The sequence below is a fragment of the Podarcis pityusensis genome, assembly GCF_964106645.2.
Source record: "Podarcis pityusensis genome assembly, chromosome: 1".
Taxonomy (NCBI): domain Eukaryota; kingdom Metazoa; phylum Chordata; class Lepidosauria; order Squamata; family Lacertidae; genus Podarcis; species Podarcis pityusensis.
In genome coordinates, this window is record NC_138028.1 from 4596808 (window position 1) to 4616040 (window position 19233).

Consider the following 19233-nt stretch of genomic DNA (forward strand, 5'->3'; position numbering starts at 1 on the left):
CTGGGGGTGGTCTTGATCTACAGGACAGGGAATTTAAAATGTCTTTATAAGGCCTTGCGCACCATTGTTCGTTTCTCCTCCTTTCCTGCGTGTGAGGGGAGCACCCTGTTGCAACAGATCAATAAAGATCAAACTTACTAGCTGCTTTGCTTCTCAATATTCTCTGGCTGGCCTCTGTTATTTTCTCCTACCAATAGGGAACCTACGTAAGGACTCTATATGGGCTCTTGGATAAGGGAAAAGGGCAGATTTTTGTTTACAACATCAGGGACCGATAGTCTTGGGCATTGTGGAGCCGGCAACATATTTCCAGGGTGAGCAGGATGGCCTGCAGCCAGGACGCTGTCACAACAGTGATAAGGACTCAGCGCTGAAAGAGTCTCGGTTCTCCTGTTAACAGACAACAATGGCCACAGCATGGGCAAATCAACTCTGGTGTCAGCTCCACTGAAGTTCTGAAGTTCCCCGATTTCCTGAGCTTATGAGATCCCAAGTTTGAGGGGATCTCTGGGGACCCTGGATGTGGGCTTACTTTGGCCACAAAGGCACCATACAGTCATACCTCGGGTTACAGACGCTTCAGGTTGCGTTTTTTTGGGTTGTGGACCCGCCGAAACCCAGAAGTACCGGAACGGGTTACTTCCGGGTTTCAGTGGTCGCACATGCGCAGAAGTGCTAAATCACGCTTTGAGCATGCGCAGAAGTGCCAAATTGCAACCGCAAGATGCACCACTGACGGTTGCGAAAGCTGTGGGTTGCGAACGTGCATCCCACACGGATCACGTTCGCAATCCGAGCATCCACTGTATATTTAAAGTACCGTGATGCCACTCTAAACATCTTATGGCTTGCCGCAAAGAATCATGGGAGCTGTAGTTTCAGACCCTCCAAGTGTCTATTTTCCAGGGACTGTCCCGGATTTACAGAAGCCATCCCAGTTTCTGATTTGATCCCGAAATGTCCCCCCTTTCCTTAGGAAGTCCCTCTTTTTTTTATATAAATACATTTTTATTAATTTTAACATACAAATTATAAAACGTACCACACAAATTATTACAAATACCCTTTTTTTGGACTTCCATCAGCACCTCCGATGATCTTCCGTCTTAACCTCTTTTTATGCATTACTTAATTTTATATTGTCTTTACCTCACTTAACTTATCATCTCCCCTTTTCCATTTTTACAATATTTCCAACAATACTCCTCACAGAACTTCTTGCAAACCTACAAACGTCGTCTGATCATCACAAATACCTTTCATATAGTTCGTAAATTTACTCCAGTCTTCGGTAAATTTCTGGTCCCGCCGGTTTTGGATCCTTCCTGTTAATTTGTCTAATTCTGCATATTCTTCTTTTTCATCAGAGGGTATGGTAGGACGTCCCTATTTACAGCGGAAAACTGTTGGAGGGGACATCTGTATTTTCACTGGAGAAATTTTGGAGGGTAATAATAATAATAATAATAATAATAATTTTTTTATTTATATGCCGCCCACCCGACTGGAGTTGGAAAAGCTTCTGGAAAGGGTCACGAAAATGATCAGCGGGATGGAGTGACTCTTCTATGAGGAAGATTCAGGACAGAAAAAATATAAAATTGCAGAGGTTCCCCCCCCCTTTTTTAGCTAGTCATATATTTTTATTTATTTATTTATTTTTATTGGTTTTCACATATTACATTACAATACAGGTGTACCAAAGCCAACACCATTTCCTCCCCATCCTCCCATACATTTACTTATATATTTCCTCAGTCCATCATATTATTCTTTTCTCCTTCCTCCCACTTCCCTCCTCCCCCACTCGATTTCCTCCACATTATACAATTTACAATAATCTTTGCATTCTAAAGTCTTCTCAGATCATCTATATATTCTTATTATCTTTCCTTACTAATTTTTCTTCCAGCCAGTACTTCACATTTTAATCTAGGCATATTAGCGTATCTTTTTTTTTTTAGCAATATTTGCCATATATTCATCAAAACATTTCCACTCCTTTTTAAATTTTTGATTCGACTGATTTCTTATTATAGCAGTTAATTTTGCCAAAATTAAAGGGAGAAATGCGCTAAGAGGAAGGCACGCTTGGCAAAACCTCAACATGATCAACTCCCGCCTGGAAACCTATGTCCCCACTGTTGAAGAGCATGTGGAGCAAACTCTTTGCAAGAAGTAAACTGATGGGGAAAGGAATTGCAAAGTGTTGGCTCGCACTTGCTTTGACACAACAACATGTAACCTCTCTGTAGACAATTCAGAATCATTGCTCAATAGACAGTTCCTCCTGAATTACCCCATTATAGCAAAACCTTTAAGCCAGTGGTTCTAATGCAAAGCTCAGGTGGAAGAGCAAAGCTAAAGTACCATCTGAGATTCCAAGATAAACTGCTCCTGACTTTGGATGTTCCACTGAATTACTGTGGGCTTGTTTACAGAATGAATATGTGATTCACACTGCCCTCCTCACAAGATTTCTTCAAAAGGAAGCAAATTAAGTCATGCCTGGGGAAACACATGCAGATTTTTGCAAACTGCAGAGTTTGTACTGAGTGCAAGACTGCAGTCTTCTTTGATATGGAATTCAGCTTTTTCTAATTTTTTTTTATTTAGTAAAATGCAGGCCTGTGTCTCTCCCCTCTGCCTGTGCCTCTGGCCTTTGCACCCTAAAAGAATTAATTAAACACTGCACTAAAGTTAAAGGAAGAGGAAATGTTCCATTTCTCCCCAGGGCATTGCAAATGCATGTCAAATGACTGAACAACGGTTCCTTTTCTTCCTCTTCTTTGTAATTATAAAAGGATGTTCTTTGTGTCACTGGGAAACAGCTGGGAATAGTCTGGGGTTTCAGTGTAACTGGACGCAGGGGCACGTCAAGGAACATATTACAAGTGACAGGAAAACACAGCGGTTTTCTGGAACTCAAAGGAGAGGTGACACAAAAGCTGGGAATAAAGGCACTGCCTTATAGACCAAGGGAGTGTATGGGTTCATATAGCTCAATATTGTCTACTCTGAACGGCAGCTGCTCTCCAGGGTTGCAGGCAGGAGCGATTACCAGTCTCACCTGGAGATGCTAAAGATTGAATGCGGTGCCTTCTGCATGCCAAGCACATGTTCTGTTATTGAGCTATGACCCTTCATATAAAAGGGGGCGGGTGGGTGGCAGTAGGTGGGATATAGTTTGGGCAAAGAAATGGCCTGATCCAGAGTCACATAGTCGGTCCATCTTCCTCAGTACTTTATCTGTTGTTGTTTGTTGTGTCTGACTTTTCGTGACCCCCTGGACCAGAGCACGCCAGGCACTCCTGTCTTCCACTGCCTCCCGCAGTTTGGTCAAACTCATGCTGGTAGCTTCGAGAACACTGTCCAACCATCTCGTCCTCTGTCGTCCCCTTCTCCTTGTGCCCTCCATCTTCCCTAACATCAGGGTCTTTTCCAGGGAGTCTTCTCTTCTCATGAGGTGGCCAAAGTATTGGAGCCTCAGCTTCAGGATCTGTCCTTCCAGTGAGCACTCAGGGCTGATTTCCTTCAGAATGGAGAGGTTGGATCTTCTTGCAGTCCATGGGACTCTCCAGAGTCTCCTCCAGCACCATAATTCAAAAGCATCCATTCTTCGGCGATCAGCCTTCTTTATGGCCCAGCTCTCACTTCCATACATCACTACTGGGAAAACCATGGCCTTTACCATACGGACCTTTGTTGGCAAGGTGATGTCTCTGCTTTTTAAGATGTTGTCTAGGTTTGCCATTGCCTTTCTCCCAAGGAGCAGGCGTCTTTTAATTTCGTGACTGCTGTCACCATCTGCAGTGATCATGGAGCCCAAGAAGATAAAATCTCTCACTGCCTCCATTTCTTCCCCTTCTATTTGCCAGGAGGTGATGGGCCCAGTGGCCAGGATCTTCGTTTTTTTGATGTTTGATGTATTTTATCTCCACTAACAATATTGCCAGTGAGCTTAAGAAGAAAGGAATTTCAGATGGAACCACAGGAGGGGAGAAAGTTCCGGGGTACCACTTGTGGCTCTCCCCTCGGGGCGTCTGGCTGGTCCCCCGTGCGAAGAGGACAGCGGACCAGATGGGCCATGGGCTGATCCGGCAGCCAGGCTCTCCTCCTGGTCTGCTGCGCCCCTCTCTGCGAGACGTGCCTGCGCCCAAGCAGCGGGATCCAGCTGTTCCGATGCGCGCCGGGCACCGAGGCCGCATCCCCGACGGGGCGGGCAGCCAGCGGCGCTGCAGCCGCTGCGCCTCTAACGAGCTCCAGATGTTGCCGTCGGGGGGGGGTGGAGTGGGGGGGGGGTTACTGGCATCCTCTCTAGTCCAGGAGGGCTTGATTGGCCGCTGCCCGGGCTCCGGGCAGCCAATGGAGAGGCGGGAGAGGCGCCTCCGGCCCCGCCCTGCCCTGGGCCAGCTGCCGGGACTCGAGGGGGCGGCCGTGGGCTTCGCGCCTCCCGCTCCGGAGCTGCGCCCGCCCCGCCCGCTTCCCCTTCCTCCTCCTCCTCCCGGAGCAAGTCCATTGCGAGGGCCATGCTGGGGGAAGCCGCGCTGCCCGGGCTCTTCCTCCTCCTCCTCCTGCAGCTGCCGGGCTGGGGGGCTGCCCTGCCCCGAGCGCAGCTCTTCCCCTTCGGGCCCCCGCGCGGCGACCGGCAGCTGCCCGACGGCGACGACGAGACCTCGGCTCCCGTGCAGCTGCCCAGCCCGCTGCTCTACTACGAGACCCGATTCAGCCAGGTCTATGTAAGTCCGACGCCCCATAGAGAGAGAGAGAGAGAGAGATCGCGGGACTTGGGGGGAGAGGAGCAGGGCATTCGTCTAGGGCAGCCTTCGCCCAGCGGGTGCCCCGCAGATCTTGTTGGACGGGACGGGGATGGATGCGCCCTGCAGCTGTTGGGCGGGGCTGATGGGGGTTGTGCCCTCCAGGTGTTTTGGATGGGGCCAACAAGGGGTTGTCTTTGCCCTCCAGATGTTGGATGGGGCTGTGCCCTCCAGATTTTGGTGGGCAGGGCGTTTGGGTGTTGTCTGTGCCCTCCAGATATTGGGGGCTGACGGGGCTTTCTCGTGCCCTCCAGATGTGCCGTCCGGGGCGGATGGGAGTTGCCATCCATCAACATCTGGAGGGCACCAGCTTGGCAAAGGCTGGTGTCAGGCTCCTGGTTGGAGGATGGTGACAGTCCCAGGGAGAAGCCAAGGACTCACCCCCCCCATGGCACCACCACCCTGCTGAGGCAGCCCAGAGCTGTGCCAGATGCCAGAGGCAGGGAGGGGTCCTTGGCTGGGCATCTGTTTGCCCAAGACATTCCTGGGCACTCAATAAGAACTCTGTGTGTCCCTTTCCGAACATCTTTTTCCAAGCCGGCGCTCCGTCCCTCGACAGACACTGCAGAATCTCTGTCGCCAATTCCTCTCCAGTGATGACACATTCGTTTAGCTGGCTGGCCTTTTGGCCTTTGCAAACCGAGGACCTGTCTTGAGACCCTCCCCCAAGGCAGTTGGGGGTATCCAATGCTCCCCCTGCTCAGAGTAGCTGCATTGAAACAGACAGACATAGCAAACGTGGGTCAATTAATTTTGATGCTCTGCTGCAAGCACAACCCTGTGTAAATGTAGGGTGGTTGTGCTGCTGTGGTGACCCACTTTGGGCCCGGCTTTGAGCTGGCAGCTGGTCCCGATCCACCGATTGAAGGCTAACGGTCGAATTCTGCCACATCTCTCCACATCTACTTATTTGAAAAATAGAAAAAAAAATGCAAACGAAAACCTGCTAGATTTTAATAACTAAAAGGAAATAAAATCAACAGCTTTTCATCTGCAGATGTGTTTTCTTAACCTTGATAGTGAGTTGGTGCTGCTTCCATTTTATGGATGAGAAACTGAGGCTGAAAGGCAGCAGCCTGCCCACAGCCTCCTGTGGCAGAAGCACACACAGTTTCCTTGTGAGTAAGGTTGTTATTGTTGAGCCTGGAAGTTCCCAGGCTCCATTCTTATCCACAGTTGTAAACTCACAAGGCAGTCTTGAGCAAACCTCCACTTTCCTAGCTGCCTCCCACTTAATCTGGGGAATTTTCCTTGCAGGGTTGTTTTAAGGATTCCTGCAGAATGCTCTGATTATTCTGGGCACCACAGTTCAAGAAGGACACTGACAAACTGGAACGTGTCCAGAGGAGGGCAACCAAAATGGTCAAAGGCCTGGAAACGATGCCTTATGAGGAACGGCTAAGGGAGCTGGGCATGTTTAGCCTGGAGAAGAGGAGGTTAAGGGGTGATATGATAGCCATGTTCAACTATATAAAAGGATGTCACATAGGGGAGGGAGAAAGGTTGTTTTCTGCTGCTCCAGAGAAGCGGACACGGAGCAATGGATCCAAACTACAAGAAAGAAACATTAGGAAGAACTTCCTGACAGTAAGAGCTGTTCGACAGTGGAATTTGCTGCCAAGGAGTGTGGTGGAGTCTCCTTCTTTGGAGGTCTTTAAGCAGAGGCTTGACAACCATATGTCAGGAGTGCTCTGATGGTGTTTCCTGCTTGGCAGGGGGTTGGACTCGATGGCCCTTGTGGTCTCTTCCAACTCTATAATTCTATGATTCTATGATTCTATGATTTTTATGGGCTGCTTGCAAGTGGAGTTTTTAAGCACTATACGGACGTATTATTTTATTTCTGTACCTACCCCTCCTCCCATCTGGGAGCTCAAGGCAGTTTATCATGCAGTAAAATCTCTGTCGCAAAAATATTTCACAATTGCATTAAAGACTGCAATCTAACATTTGCAATTGCTGGGTCCCGGGGATGCTAAATCCCCGAAGGCTCAGGTGAATAAAAGAAGCCCATAACTGGTGCATAAAAGGGAGTACAGTGGACGCTCGGGTTGCGAACGTGATCCGTGCAAGATGCACGTTTGCAACCCGCAGCGGCATGTCTGCACACTCTCGGGTTGCAATTCAGTGCTTCTGCACATGCGCAAAGTGTGATTTAGCACTTCTGCACATGCGCGACCGCCAAAACCCAGAAGTAACCCGTTCCGGTTTTCGGCAGTCCGCAACCTGAAAAAACGCAACCTGAAGCATCTGTAACCTGAGGTATAATTGTAACGAGGAGGACAGCAGCGTTTCCCAAGGGAAGGAGCTCAGAATCTGGGAGTCACCATGGAGAAGGCTGTCCCACCCCAAACTTTCCCTAGTGGTGACACCAACTGATCTCATTCCACAGGCCAGTCAGTATTAATTTCCCTGATTATCTCTCCGGCAACTGGGACCTAAATCTTTCTTACATTTCTCCATCCAGCTACGAGTAAGCAATTAGATGCCTGTGATTCACTTAATGCACAAATTTGCCCAATTCTCTTTTAAAGCCATCTAAAGGTCGGTGTCCATCACTGCCTCATGTGGCAGGGAGTTCCAGGGTTTAACTCTGCGCTGTGTAAAGACTATATTTTCTCTGCCCCAAATCTTCCAACATTCATTGGATGTCCACAAGTTATCGTGTTACACGAGAGGGAGGAAAGCTTTTTCTCTCCATTCTCTCCACGCCATGCATAAATTTATAAAACTCTATCATGTTGCTCCTTCCTTGCTTTTTCTTTAAATGAAAAAGTCCTAAATGCTGCAACCATTCCTCAAAGGGCAGTTGCTCTGTCCCCTCCACCATTTTGGTTGCCATTTTCTGAACCTTTTCCAACTCTACCGTATCCTTTTGAGGTGAGGAAACCAGAACTGTACAAACGGTTAGCCCAGAGATGGAAGGAAGGAAAAGTTCCCCCCAGAGAGGAATGGAAGATCAAACTGATGGACTATGTGGAGATGGCGGAAATGACTGGGAAAATCAGAAACCAGGAAGAACAGAATTTCAATAAAGAATGGGGGGAATTTATAACTTACCTTGGAGACCACTGGAAACAGTTGAGCTCCTAAGCAGGATTTAAATAACACTTATAATGTAACAGGGACGCGGGTGGCGCTGTGGGTTAAACCACAGAGCCTAGGGCTTGCCGATCAGAAGGTCGGCGGTTCGAATCCCCGTGACGGGGTGAGCTCCCGTTGCTCGGTCCCTGCTCCTGCCAATCTAACAGTTCGAAAGCACGTCAAAGTGCAAGTAGATAAATAGGTACCGCTCTGGCGGGAAGGTAAACGGCGTTTCCGTGCACTGCTCTGGTTTGCCAGAAGCAGCTTAATCCTGCTGGCCACATGACCCAGAAGCTGTCTGCCGGCTCCCTCGGGCAATAAAGCAAGATGAGCACCGCAACCCCAGAGTCGGCCACAACTGGACCTAATGGTCAGGGGTCCCTTTTCCTTTACCTTTATAATGTAACAAGAACTAGGAGTGCATGGAATATTTTTTTAAAAACGGAGTGACTTAAAATATGCAGCGAAAAAAGATTAGTGATGGAGGGGTGGGGGAAATTCCAGAGATTCAATTGATTCTTTGTTTATCTTTCTATGATTTATGATTTTGAATGTCACTTTTAATTTGTGAAACTAAATAAAAATTTATGATGAGAACCGTACAAACCTTTAGTCTTCCACTGCGTTTGATATTTGATCACTTTATTCATTCTTCTTTGACCTGGCTCCCTGACAGGTTGGGACCAATGGGATCATTTCCACCCAGGACTTCCCTAGAGAGACCCAGTATGTGGACGATGATTTCCCCACGGACTTCCCCGCGGTTGCTCCTTTCCTGTCGGACATCGACACCAGCGGCGGGAGGGGCAAAATCTATTACCGCCTGGACGACTCCAGGGAGGTGACGGATCGGGCTGCCCAGCTAATCCAGGCTGGATTCCCCAGCGCGGACGGGTTTGCCCCACGCCACACCTTCATCGCTACCTGGGAAAACGTGGGGGCCTACGAAGAAGTCAGCCGGAACTCGGAGCCTTCCAAACAGGTGAGGCGATGGTTTGTGACGTCTGCATTTCTGGCAATTTCTGCTTGGGGTGCTCCTTGGGGTGCGCCAGTGTGGTGTAGTGGTTAAGAGCAGTGGACTCGTAATCTGGTGAACTGGGTTCGATTCCCTGCTCCTCCACATGCAGCTGCTGGGTGACCTTGGGCCAGTCACACTTCTCTGAAGTCTCTCAGCCCCACTCACCTCACAGAGTGTTTGTTGTGGGGGAGGAAGGGAAAAAGGCGATTGTTAGCTGCTTTGAGACTCCTTAGAGTAGTGATAAAGCGGGATATCAAATCCAAACTATTCTTCTTCGTCTCCTGTCATTGGCCAAGCTGTTGGGATCCTATAGGGCATTTGATACAATAGAGAGGGAAGAGATACGGACAGCCGCTGCTCCCATTGGGATGGAAATGGAAAGGTGATTTGGTGTCAGGACCAGGTCAACAATAAATCACATGGTGTCAGTGAAGTTAACTCTGTATTCAAGGAAACAAGGACTGCTCCGGCGTTCAGGCTTAGCGATCCCAGCAACTCTTCCTGGTAGCACAAGTGCTGGATCTGGCAGCACTCAGTGCTCTTTGAAACCCTGGAGAGAGGCTGCCGGTCAGTGTTGAACAAGATGGCTCAGCTGTCTGACTCAGTTTAAGGCAGCTGCCTAGGAAAAGGCAAAGAGGGCTTTCCGTTTTGGGAAAGTCTGACTGCTTTTGTTTTGTTAACCGTTTTAACCTCAGCCTTGTTTTGTTGGGTGGGTGGGGGATATCTCTGTGAATGATTCATGCCCGTGTCTGTTGGGAACGAAAGGCATGTTTCAGATTTTCCGCCACACATGGAAATGAAGGCCCTAATGGCATTCCTCTAACGAGGTAGGTCTGCAGATATCTATTTTTAAATCGATTTGCGCACATTTAAAAACAACACGAAAGGGCTGTAACTCAGTGGGGGTGCCTCTGGTTTGCATGCAAAAAGTCCTGTTGTTGTGTTTGTTATTGTTATTTCTATCCCACCTTTTTCCCAAACAGAGCCTCAAGGCGGCTTACACAAATTAAATCGACACAGATATAATGCAAAATGCTTAGAACATTTACAGTCGTACCTTGGTTCTCGAACGTAATCCGTTCCAAAAGTCCATTAGACTTCTGAAACGTTTGAAAACCAAGGCGTGGCTTTCGATTGGCTGCAGGAGCTCCCTGCACACCAGCAGAAGCCTTGTCGGACGTTTGGCGTCCGAAAAGCGTCCGAAAACGTTCCGGGTTTTCGCTATTCGGGAGCCAACATGAATAGAATTAAAGCCACACACACACAGTGTGTTAATATACTGGTTCAGTCCCTATCACCACTAGGTTTGGCTGTGAATGTCCCTTGCCAGAAACCCTGGAGCTGCCAGTCAGTGCGTGCAACACTGAGGTATATGGCAAGTGGTCTGGCTCAGCATCAGGCAGCTTCCCATGTCGCATAACCCTGGCGTGCTGTTTTGTTTTTAAATGCCAGGGAACATGCAAAAGTGGAGGTAGCCAATGTGAGCTCCCTCACCCCAGACGGTTGCAGAATTGTTCGCCTTCTGGCCCCCAGATCCTCAAGAGCGCCAGGCTGCCTCTTCCTGTCAAAGACCACTGGGTGGGAGAAAGAATCATAGAGTTGGGAGGGCACCAAGGGTCATCTAGTCCAGCCCCCCAGCAGTGCAGTAATCTCAGCTAAAGCATCCATGACGGAAGGAAATCCAAGCTCTGCTTAAAAACCTGCAAGGAAGGAGAATCTACAAGCAGATCGTTCCACTGGCGTAGGCTGCCAGAGATTCTGCGTTGAAGAATTGGGTCTCAGCCGCCCTCTGGAGTTGAGGAAACCGGATTCGGGCTGGCAGAATTTGCCCTCCGTTTGAACAAATGTTGGGTGCTCAGAGTCCATCGAGGGTGGCTTAGGAACAAGCAAGTCAAGCTGACCTTTGCCCTTGCCCTTTGACGCTTGACCCCACCGGAACACTGTTATCTGTCAGATTTCCCATTTAACTGGGGGCTTAATCCTGCGTGTTTAGATGCAAACCTCCAGGAAGAATCCAGCTTTGTGCTGAGGCCACCGTTCTGTCATTTCCGCTTGCCGGATGGGACAACCCCCCCATCTCCTCTACACTGCATGCCGTTCTGGGGTTTCTCACGACCCCCCCGAGCCCATTTTGGGGTGCACAGGGGGAAGGGGGGAAAACCCCATTGTGCAATCGGAAGTCCTTGTGCGACGAGACTCATTTGTTGTACACTGTGCTCTGTTTGTTCGTTTGCTTAAGGGAAGAATCCACAGGGAATGCTCTCCTCCCGAAACTCTGCTGAAATGAATCTGGGAAAATGCCAGGCATTGCAAGTAGGCTCGGGCCAGAGATTCCCAGCAGATCATGTCCTTTGGAACTCCTTGCCTCTTGATAATCAGGCAGGCATCTTCACTGTACAGTGGTACCCCAGGTTACATATGCTTCAGGTTACATACGCTTCAGGTTACAGACTCTGCTAACCCAGAAATAGTGCTTCAGGTTAAGAACTTTGCTTCAGGATGAGAACAGAAATCGTGCTCCGGCGGCGTGGCGGCAGCGGGAGGCCCCATTAGCTAAAGTGGTGCTTCAGGTTAAGAACAGTTTCAGGTTAAGAACAGACCTCCGGAACGAATTAAGTACTTAACCTGAGGTACCACTGTACTCTTTTCGGCGACTGCGAAAAACATTTTTGTTCAGACGAGCCCACCCAGATGCTTAGAAAGTTAATGTGAGTGCTATTCCGTTTTAGTTTTTAAACTTTTGTATGTTTAGAAACTTGGCGTGAGCTTTAATCTGCTTTTAGTCTCTTGTCATCTTAAGCTTCCTGCAAGTCTTAAATTATTGCTGTTAGTTTTTTTGGGTGACCATTTTATCGCTTTATCTTTTTCGTCAACCTCTTTGAGTGTTTTGTTTTTTAAATAATAAGATTTTTTAATTGAGATTTTCCCATAATAAAAATACAGCTCTAAAAGATACACAACAAAAACAGAAGAAGGAAAGAAAGGAACCATAGGAATAAGGAGAGGAAAGAGCGAGAAAGAGAAAATAAAGAAAGCAAAATAAAAGAAACATTAGCCAAAAATACAAAAGAGGAATTTCTTCTTCATGAAACAACAGCCTGCTGGATCGAGAGCAACTCTTCCCTCCTGTGGTTTCCAGTGGCTGTTACTCAGAAGCAAAAATCTTGGGCCTTAGGCTTTGCAGGGCTGCTGCCAGCCAGAGCAGACACTATCAGCTTAGATAGCCCAAAGGCTGGATTTGCTCTTGGGCTGGTGAGGCCACCTCCTTATCTGAAGCTAAGCAGCTCAATAGACATGACAGCTTGTCTCAGTTTGCCAAACACGACCACTTCTGGGGGAAAGCTTGTGGCTGTCAGGAACATCTGAATTATTTTCAAGGGAATGCTGTGAAATTCGTTGCTACACATTTTGAGATTCCCCCCCCCCCCTTTTCCACTTCTTTTTCATTCTGACAAAGCCATGGCTTCATCAGAGCCAGAGATCAGCCCTTGTCTACGTCCAACAATACTATCTTTTTGATTTGTTTACTTAACATTTGCAAAGCTCTTTTTTTTGAGTTTGAGAGGAAAATCCCCCAAAGGCTCTTGCCGAAACCCTTATCAGCCGGAGCGGGGATGTCCATAGTTTCTGCATTCCAGATCTCCAGGCACATATTTGGACATGCGGCCACGACGGCCTCAGGCACTGCCTTCCGGCCCCGCAATAACGCTGATACCCTCTAGCACGAAGGTCTTCTTGGGTGCAGAAGGTGCTTGCTCAGGAAACACGAGGTTATCGGTGAAGGAGGAGGCCGTGGGCTTCCTGAGAGACTCTCTCCCTGAGGAAGGGTGACGTCTATGATAGGAATTTTATGGTCTTAGATATATGGTAATGTACATAACCGCACATACATAGATCAGCACAGAAAGACCAATCTGGAACCATTTTGATTCCTAAACTGACCAAATGTTTTCTCTGCAAGGTCAAAATGGAAAAGCCTCCCCGTTGTCTCTTCCTTCACAAATCCTGTCTTAAGGGTATGTCTGTGTTTGAATAAGGGTGTGAGCTTTATCATTACAAAAGACTGGCCAGGCTCCTCAGGCAATCCAATCAAGTAACCTGCCAGACAGGAAATAAACAAGGATAAGAGAAAAACAATATTGAAATTTCTGTTTTAAGACCGCCTTTTCTGTGATGTATCTGAGGGGTGGTCTTAGGGTTACACCCCTCACGTGATGTATGTATGATGTTTCTGGGGGGTGGTCTTGATCTAGAGGATGGGAATTTCAAAAGTCTTTATAAGCCCTTGCACAGCATTTTTGTGGGTCCTCCTCCTTTTCTGCGAGTGAGGGGAGACCCTGTTGCAACAGATCAATAAAGATCAAGCTTACTAGCTGCTTTGCTTCTCAATATTCTCTGGTTGGCCTCTGTTATTTTCTCCTACCAATAGGGAACCTATGGGCTCTTGGATACCCCATAAGGGAAAAAAGGGCATATTTTTATTTACAACAGATGGCAACCACGACACGTCGATCTTCCGCCTCTCCGGGAAGCACCCCAGACAATAACGCCAGGCCATTTCAGATTGTAAGCTCCTCGGGGCAGAGAACTACCCTCTTGGGCTGGGGAAGCTTTAATAGGTCAAGGGTTGCGTTCCCTCAAGGCCGGCCTCCTGGGGGCCTTATGCCAGAGGTGGGAGGGGTCCCGAGGCACAAGTGGGTGGGGCCAAAGGCGGGACTTGTTACCTATTGTGCATAGGTAAAAGGTACAGTGGTACCTCTGGTTACGAACGGGATCCGTTCCGGAGTCCCATTTGCAACATGAGCAGAACGCAACCCGCGTCTGCTCGTGTGGGTCACGATTCGCCGCATCTGCACATGCGCGTGACGTCATTTTGCACGTCTGCGCATGTGCAAGCAGTGAAACCTGGAAGTAACCCTTTCTGGTACTTCTGGGTCACTGCGGGACGCAACCTGAAAAAACGTATCATGAAGCAAACGCAACACGAGGTATGACTATAATGGTAAAGGACCCCTGGTCGGTAAAGTCCAGTCAAAAGTGACTATGAGGTGTGGCGCTCATCTCGCTTTCAGGCTGAGGGAGCCGGCATTTGTCCACAGACAGCTTTCTGGGTCGTGTGGCCATTAGGTCCAGTCGTGGCCAACTCTGGGGTTGCGGCGCTCATCTCACTTTATTGGGCGAGGGAGCCGGCATACAGCTTCCGGGTCATGCGGCCAGCATGACTAAGCCACTTCTGGCGAACCAGCGCAGCGCATGGAAACACCATTTACCTTCCCGCCACAGCGGTACCTATTTGTCTACTTGCACAGGTGTGCTTTCAAACTGCTAGGTTGGCAGGAGCTGGGACAGAGCGACGCGAGCTCACTCCGTTGCGGGGATTCGAACCGCCGACCTGCCAATCGGCAAGTCCAAGAGGCTCAGTGGTTTAGACCACAGAGTCACCCGCGTCCTTTGTACATAGGAGCCTCTTCCAGTTCAAAGGCACCTTACCAGGTTTGTAAAAATCACTCAATGAAGGCGCAGGGCTGTGTCATGGAAAAGTACGGCCAGGGAAGGGTTCTTCTGATGTTGAGTGGAATCTTGTTTCCTGTAACTTGAATCCCTCGGTTTGGGTCCTCTTTGGAGCAGCGGAAAGCAAGCTTGCTCCATTCTCTGTATGACAGCTCTTTAGCTATTTGAAGATGGCCATTGTATCTCCTTTCAGTCTCCTCTTACCCAGGCTATCATGGAGAGCAAGCCTATTATTATTATTATTATTATTATTATTATTATTATTCCACCCTAAACCTGGGGGTCTCAGGGCGGTTCACAGAATAAAATCAAGATATAAAACCACAAGATACCTAATAAAAATAAAAACAACCACCCAGTAACACCCCTCCAAAACCCCCCACATTTTAAAAGGTAATAGGATGTTTTTGCCTGGTGCCTAAAGGTGTTTAATGAAGGCACCAGGCGAACTTTCCTGGGGAGAGCATCCTATAGACGGGGAGCCACTGCAGAGAAGGCCCCGTTCTCATATTGCCACCCTCCAGACCTCTTGAGGAGGAGGCACATGAAGCAGAAGGGCCTTAGAAGATGATTTCAGGGTCTGGGTAGGTTCATGGCTACTAGCCATGATGTATTGCCCTGTCTCCATGGTTGGAGACCACATTACCTCTGAATCCCAGTTGCTGGAAGCCACAGAAGGGGAGAGTTGCCCTTGTGCTCAGATCCTGCTTGCAGGTGTAATAAACGAAAATCTGCCCTTATTCCCTTAAGGGAGACACAAGAGCCCTTATAGAGTCCTTTGCAGGTTCTCCATCGGTCGGAGAAAAGAACAGAGGCAAACCAGAGAATATTGAGAAGCAAAGCAGCTCATAAGCCTGATCTTTATTGATCTGTTGCAACAGGGTGCTCCCCTCACACGCAGGAGGACAGAGGAGGACCCAGAACCAAAGTGTGGCTGCCCTTATATAGACATTTTAAATTGCCCGCCCTGAAGTCCAAGACCACCCCCAGACACATCATACATACATCACAGAAGGCGTGTAGCTCAAGACCACCCCCCAGACACATCATACCTACATCACAGAAAGGGCAGTCTACAACAGAAATCTGAGTGCGTTGTTTCTCTCCTGTTGTTGTTTATCTCCTGTCTGGCAGGTTACCTGTTAATGCTTACTTGACTGGATATCCTGGGGAGCCTGGCCAGTCTTTTGTAGTGACAAATACTTAGTTCCTGAGCCAGGTCACAAGCTCACCCTATTCATACACAGATATACCATTAAGACAAGTTTTGTGAATGAAAAGACAATGGGGAGGCTTTTCCATTTTCCTTTAACCTTGCAGAGAAAACATTTGGTCAGTTTCAGACCCAAAATGGCTCCAGGACTGCCCTCCTGCGCTGCCTCAGACATGTGGCCCATACATTTATGTACGTGTTTGCCTGGCAAATCCATGAACATTTAATATATATATATATATATATATATATATATATATGGGTTTCCCACAACATCTGGGCAGCCTGTGAGAACAGGATGCTGTTCTAGATGGGCTATTGACTTCACCCAGCAGCCTCTCCTTATGGGTGAAGGACGGCTTATAAATACTTAAAAGAAACAAATTGTTGCTTACATACAGAGTCAATTGTATATCCTGTCTCCTTCCTCCAAAATGAGCCCAGGGCCGCAAGCGACAAATGAGAACGCACCTTAAAAACATCTTCAAAATGATTGCTGGGTGGGAAAGATCTCAGCTTCAAAGGGTTGTTGAAAGAGGAAGGTCTAAAGGAGGCGCCCCAAAGGATACAGGATACAGTGCCGGTCTAATAGCCAAGGAGAGGAAATCCTCACACATCTGAAATATTGTGGGAGAGATGTTCTGCCACGCAGGGTTTTTTTCCTCTACTAAATTTGGCACAGCCATCAAGGGTCGTAGTTTAAGGGGTCAACTCAACCAGAGCCTGATCTAAAGGCGATGAGGCATATAAGGAAACGGAAAGGATTGGGCCCGAAAAAGAATGGAGGGGTCAACAGGGAAAGGAAAGGAAATCCCTCTTGGAAAATGTGTGTGTGGAGGAGAAGGAGAAGGTTTAAGGACAAGGAAGAAGTGCCTCTGAGCATGTGCAGAGTTCTGTGTCGTCCTCATTGGTTTTCACAACCAGCCTCCACCCACGTGCCCGGGCTGAGTCCGAGGGCCTGTTTCCAAGCAAGCTTGCATCCACAACTTCTCCCTTTTTTGGGAATCGGCGATTGCGTCTCTTGAGCTTCTTTTGGCTTGGGTGAAAACTGGAATCTCTCTTGAGGCTCCCGAGGGGGAGATAATCCAATGGAGGAAAACGGATTTATTTCCCCTCCTTGCAGCTGAGTCGAGATTAAAAGGCAGGGAGATAAGACGGGAGGGAGATGAATGATACCAAACAGGGCAGTTCTACAGGGCGTTTTGAGCAGCAGCCTTCTGGGAAAGGAGGAGCGGAAGAAATGGAATCTGCCCATGCAGACCTTTACTCCTTAACTGGAGTTGAGCAGCAAAGCCGACCCCTCCCTTGATCTGATAATCTAGGGCCGTGCCACTGCTGTGTTCTGTATCTGGTGAAGGATTAGATTCATAGAACTATGAAGTTGGAAGCGCCCCAAAGGGCCTTGCAACGCAGGAACCAATCTATTTCTTTTAATCATCATCATACTCATCAACTTTATTGCACTAGCCAAAGGCCAGGGCATCATTCACAATGGGAACAGAAACAAAAGCAACACTAACCATAAAAACACCAGGCACTGCAGATACAATAAACCACGATCACGTCTCCTAAAAATTATTTGTTGCATACGATAGAATAGCAAGGGGTTCTCAGGTAGAATGTGCCGGCTTAAATGACCGAATCACCTTTGCAGCTGACCGCTATTTTATCTACAGTGGTACCTCAGGTTAAGTACTTAATTCGTTCCGGAGGTCCGTACTTAACCTGAAACTGTTCTTAACCTGAAGCACCACTTTAGCTAATGGGGCCTCCTGCTGCTGCTGCGCCACCGTGCGATTTCTGTTCTCATCCTGAAGCAAAGTTCTTAACCTGAAGCACTATTTCTGGGTTAGTGGAGTCTGTAACCTGAAGCGTATGTAACCTGAAGCGTATGTAACCTGAGGTACCACTGTAGTTCTTTTCTCCTGATCTTCTTAGCTGCCAATGCATATAGTGCTATTTTATGTTACAAAGTCACATTTCTTTTAATGCCCAGTTTTGAAATGTCCAGCGTCAGTTTTGCAAATGAGCAGGCGAGCGACCGGCTCCAGGCCTCTGCAGGGGGAAGATGCCCTGTTTGCAGAAAGTGGCTTGAATCTCCAACTGCTTCTTGCAAACAGACTTCAAAGCCAGCATCTCCATCCCCAAGGAGGGGGGGGGGGTGCGGCTTTCCTGCCAGCGCTCATCAGCTGTTTGGCACTGGCAGACACCTCCGTGTGGAAATGAGCAACCAGGAGCTCACTTTATGCCCCTAGTTTTCCCCTGCCCCACACCTGATGCCCGTTCTCTCCTTTGATCTGAACAGGATTGATTTTGGGTCTCTGCACTTTGCTTCCGCAGCACAACACCTTCCAAGCAGTCTTGGCCTACAGCGATTCGGATGCCTATGCCCTCTTCCTCTACCCCGAGGATGGGGTCCAGTTCTTTGGGACGCGGCCCAAAGAATCCTACAACGTCCACCTGGAGCTGCCAGCCAGAGTCGGCTTCAGCAGAGGGGACTATCAGCGCCGGGAAGGGCCGTACCACAGCGTCACCAGCAGTGAGCAGTCCGTCAAGAACCTCTACCAGTAAGTAACTGGTGTTCTGTCTGGTTCTACCTCCAAGCATCTTACCGTATTTTTCGTTCTATAAGACGCACCTTTTCCCTCCTAAAAAGTAAGGGGAAATGTGTGTGCGTCTTATGGAACGAATGCAGGCTGCGCAGCTATCGCTGAAGCCAGAACAGCAAGAGGGATCGCTGCTTTCACTGTGCAGTGATCCCTCTTGCTGTTCTGACTTTGCTTCACTAAACAGGCGCTGCGCAGAGAGGGAGAGCTGCGCAGAACCCCTTTAGTGAAGCGGGAGGATAAACGGAGACCCTTCCATTTCTCCTCCCGCTTTGCTGGAGAGGCGCTGTGCAGATTCAGAATATTTTTCTTCTTGTTTTCCTCCTCCGAAACTAGGTGCGTCTTATGTCGAGTGTGTCTTATAGAGCGAAAAATACGGTATTTTCCTTCTGCCTTTGCAGTTTGCGAGTATGTGCCAAATATTGATATCTTTGAAGGGTTTGGCAGGGAAATTCCGGGGGAGAGCCTGGTCTTTAGGTCAGTGGGCTGCTTGCCCACCAAGGGGAAGGAACCAGTCCTTTTCTGCCCAAAAGGACTCCCCTTTGGAGAAAGGGTGCAGCGCTTGGCAGCATTTTTAGTTTGGGGAAAAAGTGAATCAGAGGTGAATAACTTGGTGTCGTCCACAGTTTGGGAACCACCGCAGTGTGCAAACAAAGGAATTGGCACCGGGTGCGGAATCTGCCCTCCACAGAACTTTGCTTTCATTGAACACATTTCCAGGGAGTGAGGCTTCCCCATGTTGCAACAGCTGCAAAACAAATGATGAAACGTCTGCAAAATTGTGCACATTTGCCCAGCTCATTACAGGTTGCAGAATCCAACACTTCTGGGTGCAGAAATTCTGATTTATTTGTGTTTAAAGCTGCATAGCCAAAAAGTTAGATTTGTTTTTGAACCTCTTGCACTCTGACACCAAACAAGCATGCCAGCCTGCCTTTATCAGAAAGCGGAGATGGGTTTGGATCTGGTGTCAGATGTCGCATG

The 19233-nt window shown here is 48.4% G+C and overlaps 1 protein-coding gene and 1 long non-coding RNA gene across 2 annotated transcripts in view; one reads left to right on the top strand and one right to left on the bottom strand.

The window, feature by feature from the left end:
- LOC308470678 overlaps positions 1 to 19233 on the bottom strand; it is a 283172-nt gene that overhangs the window by 166669 nt on the left and 97270 nt on the right. The window lies entirely within an intron of this gene.
- The window catches only part of NID2 (nidogen 2), a 75317-nt gene continuing 60531 nt past the window's right edge, over positions 4448 to 19233 (top strand). The window contains exons 1-3 of the mRNA XM_081007259.1: positions 4448 to 4739; positions 8578 to 8883; positions 17984 to 18210. Of these exons, the coding sequence (XP_080863385.1) occupies positions 4530 to 4739; positions 8578 to 8883; positions 17984 to 18210 (743 nt within the window). The 5' untranslated portion in view covers positions 4448 to 4529. The remainder of the gene's footprint in view (positions 4740 to 8577; positions 8884 to 17983; positions 18211 to 19233) is intronic.